We start from the raw sequence: 14832 nt of genomic DNA, 5'->3' as shown, positions 1-14832 counted from the left end.
GCATTGCTAGTAAAACGATACTTACAGGTTTTTCAAAGAGCCATGTTTCAATGACTCAGGAAAAAGTCCCTCTCTGTCTTTACCTAGGAGATGTTTTAACTACTATCTGCAGACATATTAGTGAAATAGGGTCTGGAAATCTACACCAGAGCCAGAGTTTAATGTACAGATATCTGGTTGCATTTCCCACACCATCAGCAAATTCAGAAAGGCTTCTCAAAAGACCAAGTTTAAAGACATCTGAGACAGGAATATCCCAGCCTAAAATTTAGACATATTGGCCATTATCTTTTCCAGATGGAAAAACTAGGGTGAGGGAAAGATCCTGGACTCTCCCTTTCACTGTAGGCAATAGTTACAGGAGGGCAGCAATTTACTTACTCGATCACTCGTGGCTCTGGGGCTCTGCGTACCACCTGTAAGGAAACAGCCAGGTCTGATTTCTGAATGATTCCTACCTCAGGGAGGCTTACTTGCAGGATTACTGTATCCTCTCATTTCTAGTCAAAATAAATCAGGTTTAAAACTCTCCCTTTTTTATTCTAAGCTCTCACTATCCCACCAGAAACTCTTGTTTCTATTCTTCTTAGAACTACTTCACAGTTACTAGTGGGCAGTAAAAGATGACAAAATTAGAATTAATACATTTTCCTAGCAGTCAGCAGCTCTGGAAAAGCCATCTTTCCAAGGGATTTTTAAAAATAGAAGATATACTAGGAAATAAGGGGTTTTAATATTACTTATACAATCATTACTTTAGCAAGATGCCTGATTTTTAGCTCTTTTTTCCCATGTTATTAAAAAATGACTCTTCACCCTTTCTTACATTCTTCCCAGTGGGAGAAAAAGCTAAAAAGATCAGGCATTGTAGTAGCTGAAATTTCAATCCAATTCCAGAGGTATGTGCTATACTAGCAATTTTTAGGACCGTTAGAACTTAGATAACTAATGCAAGCTCTAGTCGTGGTATAACCTCTAACCTCTAGTCATGGTACACCTCCTTGCCAAAAAAATGGGAACTATATATGCCTACAAATTGGGGGAAGACTACAAAGAATCCTCAGACATACTAAGAAACTGATACCCCATAGTTCATTATTATTATAATACTTTCAACTCTCTTTTTATTCGTGAGTTTATTCTGTCACTATTTATTTGAGTGTCTACTATGTGACTGTTGCTTTTATAAATAAATCTTTGTTACTGTTGAAGAAGAAACAAGAATTTACCTCCTGGGGTTCTCTGAACACAAACTGTCTGTCAGACAGACGATGCTCCTTGTTCATCCAGGTTTGACCAGGTCTCTGTTGGAGATGGTTCTCAGCAGTGGGAGCTGAAGCAAGAGAGAGAAGAGACTCAAACCTTAACATCAATTGAAATGGGAGTTCACTATAAACCAAAGGGATATATATAAAATAGGATGATACTTGTCCAGACACACACACACGAGATCCCCACAGGTTCTTGCCTGGCTGAGCGATGGCCTGGCTCTTAGCAGGGCCAGCCCAGGCTCCCTGCACTCGGGCTCGCCGTCTTTTGTCCTCCATGTTGACCAAGAAGGCTTCTGCTCTCAGCTTTCAGAAGATTTCATTCCTGATTCAAACTACACAATGGTATCTGTTTAAAGAAAAAAAAAAAAAAAGATGTTTTAGTTGAGGTTGTGAGAGCTTGGACTATCAAGGGGTAATTATAATCCTTTCAGGCAGACGAGATGGTTCAATAGCAATCAGAGCTTCTACATGAAATCAACTTCTGACATCACAACATCTCAGTCAAGGAGCCTACTAAGTCACTTGGGGATGCTGCTTTTAATGTTTATCTTTTGCAATGTTTATCTTTTAATGTTTATCTTATCACAGTACTTTCACTTCATTCGCAAGAAAGTAGATGTTAAGAAATTCTAAAACCAGGACCTATCAAAAACCACATTACTCTTATTAGTCCCCCAAGAGCAGAACACAGAGAAACTGTAATACTCCACCTATGAACATTCAGAAATAGGCTAAGACTCAGTTTCCCAGGGCATTGCCATATTCCATTATCACAGGCTGCACCAAACTTCCACGGAAGCTTGTTAAAAACACCTATGGCCTGTCTCAGGATGTGATGTAAGATGGACACAGGTGTTGGTCTTTATAACAAGCATTGTAGGAGATGATGATAAACAGGTATGTAAGGCCCACAAAGTTAAGTGGCTCACCCAGTGTCACTCAGGAAATCAACAGCAGGTAGACTAACATTCAAATTTTATTACGTTCCAGTCTTCAGCTAAGTAAAAAATCCACCTCGTAATGGCCAGTAATACTAATTTGACATTTTTGCCAATAAAAGTCTAGCCCACAGCAAATACAGGAGCATGCACAGCTACAAAAAAACAAAAACGGTAAGGGGGGGGGAGTGTTCCAACCCTATAATCCATTTCCATCTCAAGTTCTCAAAGGTAACAGGCTCACTTTATAGCTTATTTAGCCTACAGATTCCCAGCCCCACCTCCAGACCTTCTGATTCAGTAGAATAAAGCTGGTCCCGGGAATCTGTATGTTTAAAAAATTCCTCCAAGTGATAAGTCTGTAAGTCTTCTTATTTAATAGGTGGGGAGAGGACAGAGGCTGCCATCTGCCCAAAAAGTTAATGGCAGAACCAAATACCAACTCTCCAGTCTCACATGATTTGCAGAGTAAGCCCTCATGTGACATTTTCTCTCAAGTGAGGCCTTAAAACCTTAACACAACCATTAGCTATCGTTCTTGCTGTGTTCACAGGGGAGCGATGTGTTATTATTATATGCACGGTACGGCTGTTGAAAATACAGATTCCAGAACCCCATCCCAGACCTACTGAATTTGCAGTCCCAGACGCTGTTAACTAACCCCAACTTCCATGCTGGGATTCTTTACCCGAATCAAGTGTGAGAACCCTGCTGCAGTGCAAACAACAAGGGTTCTGGCGCCAGCCAAAGGACTCGCTTTGAACCCGGATCTGACACCTCCCAGCTGCATGGCCTGAGGCAAACGACTTCACATTTCTGAGCCTGTTTCTTCCTCTGTAAACAGAAGAACCAATACCTCTCTCACGGTCCAAGTGCGGGTTAAGCGACCCTCGAAGGTAAGAGAGCCTAGTCCTCTCAATAAGGGTTAGCAACTTTCTCTATTTTAGACCCTTCTTTCCTGGGAGGCCCTGGACGAGGTCCCGGAGGTCGCTCGGGAAGGGACCTCAGGGCGGTCCCCGCACTCGCAGCCCCGGGCACCCAGCGATAGGCCTGGAGGCCGCACCTGCCGGCGGAGACGGGCGCAGAGGTTCAAAGCCGCTCGTCCTAAAGCCAACCCCGCTGCCCCCGGCCTGCTCCGCCGCCCGCGGTCCGGGGAACCTTGAGCGCCGGGCACCGACTCCAGCAACTCCCAACCACAGGCCGCGGCGTCTGGCACTTCCTCTGACGTCACGTGCCGCGGCCGCGGCCGTCGCTTCCGGCGCCACCTCCCGGACTCCGGGCGGCTCAGCGTTCCCCGCGCCTGGAGGGCCGACTCGCTGAAGGTGCAGATGGTAGGGCCGGTGTTCGAGGCGAGCACAGAGATTGAGGGTGCGGTGGAGCCCCGTGAGGGGCCGGGATATGGCGAAGGTGGGAATGAAGACGTATTAACTAGGCCGAAGTCCCTCTGGACATTCCCCGCACACCCCTAACTAGAGACGTCCAGGAGCCCGCTTCTTTGGTCTGTGCGGAAAGAGCGACTGAGACCCAGCGGGCCTGGCAGAAGGGCGAAGGCGTTGGGGAACCTGGTCCTGATGTACTGAGCAAAAGGATTTGACTTTTATCCTGAAAGCCATTGAGAGTCTAAGATGAATCTCCATTGTGTTGCCACTGCAGCCTGTGCATACCTCGATCATAGCACTTAGACCAGGGCGTGGGACCACGCCTTATTCGTTACGGCTCTACAGTGCTAACAAATTTTGCGTGAGAGAAGAGACCTGGGTTTCCGGGTTTCCGTCTATACACCATCGTTTACTAGGTGTATAATCTAGGTCGAGTACCCTGCTTCTTTATAAAATGGGCACAGCTTCTGTTGGGAGGATTAAATGAAATAATATATTTAAAGAATTTAGCACAATGCCTGGAACGCTATAGAAACTCAGTAAATGTTAAGAGTGTCTTCTCTTCAACCCATCTGAGTTCTTGAGAAACATCTTTAAAGTGGCCATGGTAAATCATGTACCTTACAGTGTGAAAATAGCAAAAGTAGCACTAAATTAGCTATGTCTGTGCAAGTTATTCTGTGAAAGTCTTTAAAATAAACCTTCTATTATATAGTGCTTACCTGCAGGAAGCTCAGTGTACCCCATCAACGACCCTATGTTGTTACTACTATCAACTCTAATTTCACAGCGTCCATTATTCTTTGTTATACTTCGTGACACTGAAGGGAAAATGATTAATCCCTGAACTGAAAAGAGAGAAAGTGGTAAGACCAGACTATAATTTTTATCTCTACCCTCCACACACCCCATCAACTAATAATTTGTCAGTGTCTGCTTCTGGTTCAGGAACCTTGTCTGTATCTTCCAAAGGATGTCATTTCTTTCTTTTCAATGATTATGGTTTGGGAACGGGAACAAAGAAGTCCTGGATTGTCCTCCAAGTAGAACATTTCTTAAAAATCAATCCATGGTCTGCTTGCACCCAAAATAACTGCATCACCTTTAACAGTTTTAACAGAGTCACCTGTATTTTTACCAAGTGCCCAAGGTGATCCTGATGCACAGAATGTTTGAAAACCTTTGGGAGGCATGTAGGGTGACAAATTGTTCCAGTTTTTCTGGGACTGAGGGGTTTCCCAGAATGCAGGACTTTAAGTGCTAAAGCTGGAACGGCCCTGGGCAAACTGAGATGGTTGGTCACCCTAGATACATGTGAGTATATAGTTTTTGAAAGATGTTCTTGATGGGTGTTGGCATCCTGGGTTTCCTCATTTCTATTTGCAGTATTTGTGTTTTTGTTAGGGGGCGGTAGCAGCGACCATGGGAGAGACAATGAAGGTGGGGTGCGTTACCAGTCACCAGCCTATTGATTCTCAGCCCCAGCCCCATACTTCTCTGCTCTGCTTGCAATACTGGAACATTTCTCTCTTGCCATTTGGCTCGGTGTTAAGCTTCATCAGTAGAGGATGCTGGAGGGACATTAGAGGGAGAAGGAGCTCTTTCCCCTCACTCCAGAGTGCTTCTCTCAGCTGGCTCTGCAGTGCATGGTGGCCTGCTGTGATTGGCACCTCTCTGTGTGCTGAATTAGTTGAATTTACAGCCTTGTTAACATCTCTTGTGAAGTTAAGACATCATCTGGGAAGGAATGGGATCCCAAACCTTGAAATAGGGAACACCTGCTTGGACCCAGGTGAAATTGACCATCTTGCACATCCAAGTCACCCTGAGCCTCCCTTGGCAGTGGAAGCAGCTTGCCCTCCTGTGTCTGAGGAGACTGGTCATCCTTTGCTTGAAAACCCTGTGAAACCCTCACCTGGAGCAGACGACTTAAAAAGTACAGCACAGGTCTGTGCTTCCTGATGGGTGGGAGTGCTTCCAGATTTGTGCCTTCCTTCGTGTTCTGCCTCGACATAGAGGTAGGTAGTGGCTGCTCTCTATATCTGCTGTTTCTGTATATCAGAGTTTTCTTTTTCCCCTTGTAGGTAATACCCTATTATGGTTAATATTTTTTTTCCCTTGTTCAAATTACTATATGGTTTCTGTCTCCTGTTTAAGTCCTGACTGTTACAATGTGATTGTGATAGCAGGGATGGGAGCAATGGGTAGCAAGTGGCTGGCTCCAGGGCGGGCCTTAAACTGTAGGTAGTGGGGTTGCCTCTGATTTGGACCCTTATTATCTCTGGCCCTTTACTCTTGCACTACCTTCTTGATTCTCTTCACCTGAGACAACCCTCCTGAAGTCCCAGTAGGCACAAATCTGGAAGCTAAAACCAGCGTTTCTCAGCATGTAGTCAGAAGACCATCTGCACTGGAGTCCGTAGGGGATGCCTGTAAATATGAAGAGTCCAGGCCCCCCGGTAGGTCTGGGGCAGGGCCCAGGAATTTGCATTTTTAACAGTGCTTTGTTTCATTTTGCAAGAAGCTTCAAGAGATCTCTTTACCTTTTCCAGCTGCCTGCTTTATTCAGGTGGTTACTTTTCCACCCAACAGTTATCTCATCCCCTGGATGGCAAAACTGATAGATACTTTACGTGGTGGTAGCTCTTAGAAATGATTCTGGGTGAGGCACACACTGTAGCCTGTTTTCAGTTGCTGATTTTCACACCAGACTCTTGCCAAACATTCAATCACCTGCTGCGGAATTCCTGAGAAAACCCAATCCAAGGCAAATAACCGCCATCATGCTAATAGTTCTCAGTGAAGGTTTCATAGAGAAATTCCCAGCTCATGTCTCAACTGCCAAAGGCTTAGCATTTCCTGGCTTGAGGGAGGAGGGTGTTTGCGTGGGGGTTTTCAAGCCTCTGTCAACTTTAAACATTGTTGAGGGAGAAAGGATGCTTCCCCAGACTCCAGACAGGAGCTCCTCCTGTTCAGTGCCCAGCATGATTGCAGGTGCTGCCAGAGATGAAATCTACCGTTGAACCACAGTGTAAATGATATGAGGTGCAATTAAAGAACAGTATAATTGGATGTGAAATTGTGGAGAGCAGACAAAAATCCAGGACAGGAGAGACCACTAGAGGTTATCGGCATCAGTGAAGACCTTTATGGCAAACAGGGAGTTATGTCAAGGTTTTAAAGTATGTAGCATTCATATGGCTCAAAGATGTTCTGATAGTTACATTACCCCTGAAAAGAGTAAGCTACATTTCCATGTCCTTGTTTCTAAATAGTAGCAAGTAATATTATTAGTTAACATTTCTTGAGAGCTTCTTGCATGCCAGGTGCTGTTCCAATTACTTACATTCCTACGCTAATGTAATTTTTAGAGCAACCTTGTGTTGTAGGTAATATAAATATTAGTTCCATTTACAAAGGAGAAAACTGAACCACTCATGATGCCACCATGCGACTACTCTACAAATACATGGCAGAATGAAAGCCAAATTAAGAAAGGCAGGACTATTCCTGGAATGATACGTGGAGCCATTTCCTGGGACCTCATAGCTGGTTTCTTTCAGTGACTTCAAAAGTGAAGGGTTGGTAGCAATATAATCCAGCAGACCCTGGGTTATATAGGTCGTTCTTAATGGCTTTATCTAGATGGCTTAGCAGATTCCGCTTTAGAGTTACCCAGTCCTCACAGCTGTGTGAACTGTATTATTTCAAGTGTATGAACTGTGTCTCAGCCTCACTACTTCCTTGGTGGGTGACTTCAGAAAAGTTACTAAAGCCCTCCCAACCTTAGTTTTCCTCATCTTGGAATTGGATTGTGTGAAGATTCGCTCATACATTCACTGATATACACATTTAATCAACTAATAATGAGTACTGACTGTAGCTAGCACTGTGCTAGATGCTGGGGACAAAGTTGTGATCAAGACAGACCTGGTTCCTTCCCTCGTGGAGGTTATAGTCTAGCAGGGAAGGTAGACATTTAAAAAACAGATATTACAGGTGTGGTATTTTATATGAGACTCTATCTTGGGGGACCTAACCTAGTGGAGTAATATCCCCATTGTATGTTGAGTCCTAGGTTGGTTGCGAGTTCTGATTTGGATCTAATTCAGATGGTGGGTTAGCAGCTGGTGGTTGGCTGGTCTAGACTACCCTTAGCTCCATGTGGTCTCTCATCCTTGAACAAGCTTACCAGGCATGTTCTAATAGTGGTGTCAGGGGAGGTGTGTGCAAACACACAAGACCTCTCCAGGCCTAGGCTTGCAAGTGGTACAGAACCACTTCTTCATTTATTGGCCAAAGCAAGCCAGCTCAGTTTCAAGGAGCGGGGAAATAGACTTCACCTCTTGATTGGAGTTGTTGTAAAGTCACATTGCAAAGGGTATGGATACTGGGAGGAGTAGAGTATTGAAGCCATTTTTGCAATCATTCTACCATACTACTTGATGGGGAGTATTGGAGAAACAGTTCCTGTAGGAATAGAGAGTGAGGGAAAGAGTTTTTTGAGATGAGGTAGAAAAGAGGCAGATCATGCAGGCCTTGAGAGGCATAATAAACATTAAATGTTAATTTATATATGGTATGAAGTATATGATTAACATTACTCACTCGCCCTTTCTCCCTTACTTTCCATCTCATAGGATACTTTGAAATGGTTGTCAAATCCATTTGTTTTAGAAAGGTGAAAGCTTTATGTGATCTAAAGAGACACCAGAATACTGGTCCATTTTTTCTTAGGTGTGTCCTAAGGCAGGGATTGTTTTCTTTCAAGTGATTAGGATGCTGGTCAGAAAATAGTCAACAAAAACTTATTACTGAATAAATTAAAAGTACCTGAAATTATTAAGTTAGTGATTAGTGGAATAAGTCCCCTAATGCCTTAGGAATAAGTTATCCACTTTGTAGAAGCAAATCCATTATGTAAAGAGGCATAAAAGCTAAATTGATGTGCCTAGGTTGTCTTTTGCCCGGAAAGAACCAAAGACAACATAGCTGTTAAATAGAGTATTCATCTGAGGTTCCACTTACAGCTTTTCCATAGGTTGTGTAGTGCTTGGCAACCACCATTGGTTTGTCCACTTGTCAAATGCAGCCAACACCTGCATCAGGGTGGGTGCATGAATAAAAAAACATAGTAAGCCTAAATCATTCCTATGCATGGAATAACACTCTGGATAAACTGGGCATGTTAAAAGTGGCCTTATAGCTTTCATACTTCTAGTACTACTTGCTGGGCAGAAACCACATTTATAAGGTATGAGTCTGAAAGGATTATTCCATGTCTTGCACCATTGTGCTCTCAGGGGCAGAACAGTGGCTTTTCAGAGATAAGCTAGTCAATAGTACACTAGGTAGGAGAATCTGACTCCATGTAGTGAAAGCACATAGAGCTTCCATTTTTAGAAATTAGGTTGGAGATCCTGAGGGGTATCTGGTATAAAACACCTACAAATAAAAGATAAAATGCTTTTCAATAATGAATTGGCCTGTGCAATAAAGATTTCCTCTGAGACCAGGAGTAATGTGGGAACATGAGTCCAGAGAGATGAGTAAGCTGGGACATATACACTCCTGGGTGGCCAACTGCTTGGATATTCCTGGGGGAGGGGGTAGGTGGCTTGGGACAGGATGGAGACAAAGTTCGTGAAGGGGAGTTATAGCAGAGACCTTCTGCATAAAGCTGGGACCTAGGAAGGAATACGTACCGGGTATGTACACACCATTACTTTAAATATACCACCAACAAAGGGGAAAATATAGTGCCAATTAAACCATGACATGCACCAGAGGGAAGGTCTGAGATGCAAGAGGTGTGCAAAGTGATAAACATGTAATTTATTTTATGCCAACATGTTTGTATAAAATAATGAAAACACAATTTATAGAGTTAAAAAAAAAAACAAAATACTGGTCCACAAAAACATGTTAAGTCAGGAAAGGGTTGATCAGAATAATAATGTTCTAAAGACCATATATTATTAAAGAAGGGGTTATGATTCCAGACAACTTTAAATTGTATTGCATATGCACTGAAAATGTTCAGGAGTAAAGACAAGGAAAATATAGTGTAAAACTTCCAAACTAGTACAGGGGGGAAATGGAGTTTTAAAAAAAGAAAAATTGAACCAATCAAAAAGTGAGAAGCAGCATAAAAGAGAGAAACAAATAGCACAAAATAGCATGATATAAGTCTTCATATTTTAAGAATCATAATAAATGTAAATGGAATAAACTTGCCTGTAAAAAGCAGAGATTACCAAATTAAAAAACAATCCCCCACCCCCAATCCAGGTTTACTTGGCTTACGAGACACAAATACGTAGAAAGATAGAAGGGAAAATAATTGAAAAATATATACTACTAAATACTAACCAAAATAAAGCAAAGGTAGCTAAGTTGATATCACAGAAAACAGATTTTAAGGCAAAAAGCATTAGCAATAAGGATGTCAGTACATGACAAAAAAAAGTTCAACTCACCAGGAAGACATAATTCTAAACTTTATTTGCCTAAAAAGACAGCCTCAAAATGTATAAAGTAAAAATGATAAAATAGGGGAATTTGACAAATCTGTCATTACAGTGAGAGAATTCAAAACACTTCTCTCAATTATTGACAGGTCAGGCAGACAAAAGTTAATAAACAGATGGAAGATCTGCATACAATTAACAAATGACTTAAAGGACATATATTGAAAAATAACAATTAGAAAATAAACATTCTTCTTAAGCACATATGGCACATTAAAAAAATTGGCTGTACCAAGACATGTCTCAAAAAAACTTCTAAGAAAAGGTAATAATAAAAAGCTTACATTTGTATAAGTTTCCTATGGCTGCTGTAACAAACCCAGTGGCTTAAAATAAGACTATCCTCTCACAGTTCAGGAGGCCAGAAGTCCAAATTGTTACTAGTCCAAATCAAAGTGTTGGCTGAGCTCTGCATCCTCCAGAACCTTTAGGGGAGAATCCATTCCTGGCCCCTAACAGCTTTTGGTGGCTGATGACATTCCTTGGCTTATGGCTGCAATACTCGTCTCTGCCTCTGTGGTCACATTGCTTTCTCCTCTTCTGGCTGTAATCTTTCTCTGCTTCACTCTTATTAAGAATATTGTGATTCCATTTAGGGCCCATCTGGATAACCTAAGAAAATCTCATCTCAAGATCCCTAACTTAATCACATTTGCAAGGGTCTTTTTCCATATAAGGTAACATTTACAGGTACAGGGATTAGGACCTGATACCTTTGGGGACCATTATTTATCTCATATATATCATATATATATATGTGTGTGTATATATATATATATATATATATATATATATTTACCTTATGCTGTGCTGGATTCTGAGCACTTTTAAAATATTAATTTATGCTCTCAACAATCTATGAGATAGGAGCTATTATTCCCATTTTCAGAAGGCAAAACTGAGGTGGAGAAAGGTTATAACCTGCCCAAGCTATGTCATATTCACATGTTCTTTGACTACAGTGCAATTATTTAGAAATCAGTAACAAAAGATTTAACTTTTTATTTTGAAATAACTTCAGAAATACAGGAAATTTGCAAAACAGCACAAATTCCCATGTACCCTTCACCTAGATTCTCCAAATGTTAACATATTAACACATTTGCTTTATCATTTTCTATATACATACTTTTTTCTGAAACTTTTGAGTTTAAGTTGCATATATAATGTCTCATTATCCCTAAATAGTCTAGTGTGTATTTCCTAAAAAACTTTTTCGTAAGTAACCACAGTACAATGATCAAATTCAGGAAATTACCATTGATACAATGATATTATCTAATCTATACTCAAATCTCACAAATTGTCTCAAAATTGTCCTTCATAGCAAAAAACAATTTTTCTTAACCAGGATCCAATCCAAGATCATGTGTTTTGCATTATTTGTCACATTTCTTTAGTCTTAATCTGAAACTTTTGACAAGTATAAGCTGGTTATTTTGTAGAATATCCTTCAATTTAGTTTTTAAAAAATATTTTTTTAAATAAATTTTATTTTATTTATATTTATTTTGGCTGCATTGGGTCTTCATTGCTGTGTGCGGGCTTTCTCTAGTTGCGGCAAGCGGGGGCTACTCTTCGTTGCAGTGTGTGGGCTTCTCATTGCGGTGGCTTCTCTTGTTGCGGAGCACGGGCTTTAGGCGCACAGGCTTCAGTAGTTGTGGCGCGTGGGCTTAGTTGCTCTGCGGCATGTGGGATCTTCCCAGACCAGGGCTCAAACCCGTGTCCCCTGCATTGGCAGGCGGATTCTTAACCACTGCGCCACCAGGGAAGCCCCAAAAATATTTCTTCTTGATTATGTTCAGTTTATACATTTTTGCCAGGAATACCACATAAGTGATGTTGTATCTTCAGTCCATCATATCAGAATGCACGTAATATAAAATTGTCTTATTAATGGTGACACGAATATAAGTTTTTTAAAGGAAATACATTTACAAAAACTTAAATTTGTGCTTTTAAAAACAAAAAATTCATAGCTCATAGAAATCATAATTTAAATTTTTTAATATTAGCACTGAGAATACATTTGTGTACATACATATTTGTGCACACACACAAACACACAAATTGTGGGATGTAGTAAAAGATAAACTTAGAGCCTTAGATGTTTATTTCAGAGTAAAAAAAACATTGAACATGAATGAATTAAATGTCCAATTTATGAAAGAAAAATAACAGAATAAACCTCCAGAAAGAAGGAGAGCATGAAAAGAAAAAGGCAGAGAGGATCAACAAAGCCAAAAGTTGGTTCTTTAAAAACTAATAAAATAGACAAACTTCTGGCAAAATGGTCAAGGAAAAGAAAGTGAGAAGACAGAAACAATACTGGGAAAGGAAATAGGTATATATCTAGCAGAGGTTTAAAAAGAAAGTTCCTCAAGTTACTTTATGCTAATAAATTTGGGGAAAAAAATGAGTATATGCTTAGAACAAAACTTTTTTTTCAAAATTGACTCGAGAAAAAATAGAAACCCTGAGTAGTCTTATTATTTTTAAAGCAACATAATAAGTAGTTAAAAATCTTGCCACAAATAAATACTAGGACCAGATTGTTTTATAAGCTTTCAAAGAAAAGTCTGTCCCAATCTTTTACAGATTCTTCTAGAGCACAGTAAATAAAATAGGTAGCACTCCCCAGCTCATTTAATGAAGTTATAATCTTGATATGAAAACCAGACAAGTATGAGAAAGACTGTAAGCCCATTTCTTAAATATAGATGCAGAAATTCTAACTAAAGTACCAGCAAACTGAATTCCACAGTAAATAAAGATAGTGAAATAAGGTCAAGAATGTAAAGGTGATTTAATACTAGAAAGTCATAACTAAACTAAAGCAAGATCTCTGAAATCTTCCAGAAATAGCTCACCTAGTACTTGCTTCAATATGTATGTATTCCTAGCTATTCTTGGAACATACCAGGTATACTCTCTCCTTGGGCTCTTTGCACAGGCTGGTCTGCCTGAAATGCTCTTCCCTCAGGGAGGTAAAAGTCTTGCTCAAGATGGTTCCAATGCCACCTCTCTCTGGGTCTGCCATGAGTACCTTATTTAACGTCACAAGCCTCCCACCCCTACCCCAACAAACATTGATTCCCCATCCTACTTACCCTGCTTCATTTTTCCCCACAGCATATAGCACTTACACCACATTATTATTCCTTTTGTTTATTACCTGTCCCTCATTTGCTCCCTCCCCAGGTCCCTCCCCCGCCCCACATTCTGTTCAAGTGTAAGCTCAACTGGGGTTAAGAATTTTTTGTCTGCTTTGTTCATTGTAGTTTCTCCAGCATCCAGAAGCGTAAATGGACATGGTTGGCATTCAATAAACGCACACATCAGTTTGTCTAGAAGCTTTTGTTAACAAGGAAGACAAGCTGGCTTTATATCCTTTTAGGAGTACCGTTTGTAGTACCCATTTTGCTTGCTTTTCAGTGACACAGGTAAAGGAGAGTGGTCAAAGTTGTAATATGCTGTTTATCACATTAAAAATTTTTTCGTCTATTAAGTTTGTGTTCATGCTAGACAGTGTTCCATTTCTAGATGTTTCCATATAAATCTCAATAGAAAGAATTACATTTCCACAAGGGAATTTTAATTCTGTCTATATTTGTATGTTTTGCATCAGGAGTAACATAAATATGCTAATCTAAAAATATTCGAAAGTCACAAAGTAGTGAGACCTTAAAATTTCTTTAATTAATTAGTTTCTAACATATTAAATAAAAAGCTTTGATCATTTGTTTTGATACTGGTAAACTACAGAGCAAAGTAGCAAAATCCAGGACCACCAAAATATCAGGTAATTTTTGGTATCAATAGACTTCAGAAATTATAGTACTACTTAAGCTCATTTCATTCTCATAAGGTATTATTATCACAATAAATCTCCTCTTTTACACTGAATCAGCACCATTTGTATTGGTATTGGCACTGATGTTCACTCTATATAAAGTTCACTTCTATTGTATTTTGATGCAATAAATATCAAGTGAGAACTCAGAATTCATCTCTTTAGGGCAGGACCACATTTGAGGAAATGGAGACCAATATCATCTTTATTTATTGCCAGTGCACATGGGCCTGACATAAGGACAAATCAAAATGGCACACATCATTCTGTGTGCAGGGCAATTCCTCTCCTGGCCTCCCTCCCCCATGCTATTGTACTGAAAGGACAATGAAAGAACAATAAATTAAAATGCAGTTTTCTATGTTGTGAGGAGAGCTGATTCTACAGTAATAATCAATACTAATCTTCTACTCTGCTCTTTGAGTTCAAACCTTATCTAGCACACATCAGACTATAAAATCAAGTCAATATAAAGTTAAGTCTAAAAATTATGCTTCACTATTTTGAAGGTTTTTGAGAACATTGGTTGCTCTTTTAGTATAATTTTTCTTTCATGTGCCTGGAAACATAGATTTTCATGTCATCATCTTCAACCTTGAGTGTCAAATACAAGAGGACACTTGCTAAGTTGAAGCAGTCAAAGCCATAGCTCAGAAGTTTTGAGATTGCTAAGGGATTTCCTAGCCAGATTACAACTATATTCTAGACGGGATAAAAGGCGAAGTATTTTGTATACTTGCAAACCAATCCCTCCCCCTCTCTACCAACTGTCCAGCAAAAACCACCACCACAACAATTAACCAACAAATGTGTGAAAGCAAATAATATATTGCCCAGGTTATTGTGATTTCACCATTTCTA

The 14832-nt window shown here is 40.3% G+C and overlaps 1 protein-coding gene across 6 annotated transcripts in view; it reads right to left on the bottom strand.

Annotated features, from left to right (window-relative positions):
* Window positions 1-3429, bottom strand: part of ALKBH3 (alkB homolog 3, alpha-ketoglutarate dependent dioxygenase) — a 78787-nt gene extending 75358 nt beyond the window's left edge. For 4 of the 6 annotated variants that reach the window (XM_059931423.1, XM_059931417.1, XM_059931421.1 and 1 more), the window contains exons 1-4: window positions 3273-3429; window positions 1469-1617; window positions 1230-1333; window positions 382-416 (exon numbers count right to left, since the gene is read on the bottom strand). In XM_059931423.1, the coding sequence (XP_059787406.1) occupies window positions 382-416; window positions 1230-1333; window positions 1469-1547 (218 nt within the window). In that variant the 5' untranslated portion in view covers window positions 1548-1617; window positions 3273-3429. The other 2 variants (XM_059931418.1, XM_059931420.1) reach the window with 2 other exon arrangements.
* Window positions 3430-14832: the final 11403 nt, after the last annotated feature.

The sequence above is a fragment of the Balaenoptera ricei genome, chromosome 8 (genome assembly GCF_028023285.1).
Source record: "Balaenoptera ricei isolate mBalRic1 chromosome 8, mBalRic1.hap2, whole genome shotgun sequence".
Lineage (NCBI taxonomy): Eukaryota > Metazoa > Chordata > Mammalia > Artiodactyla > Balaenopteridae > Balaenoptera > Balaenoptera ricei.
The sequence above is the reverse complement of the archived record's forward strand: the minus strand, read 5'-3'. Positions and strand labels throughout refer to the sequence as shown.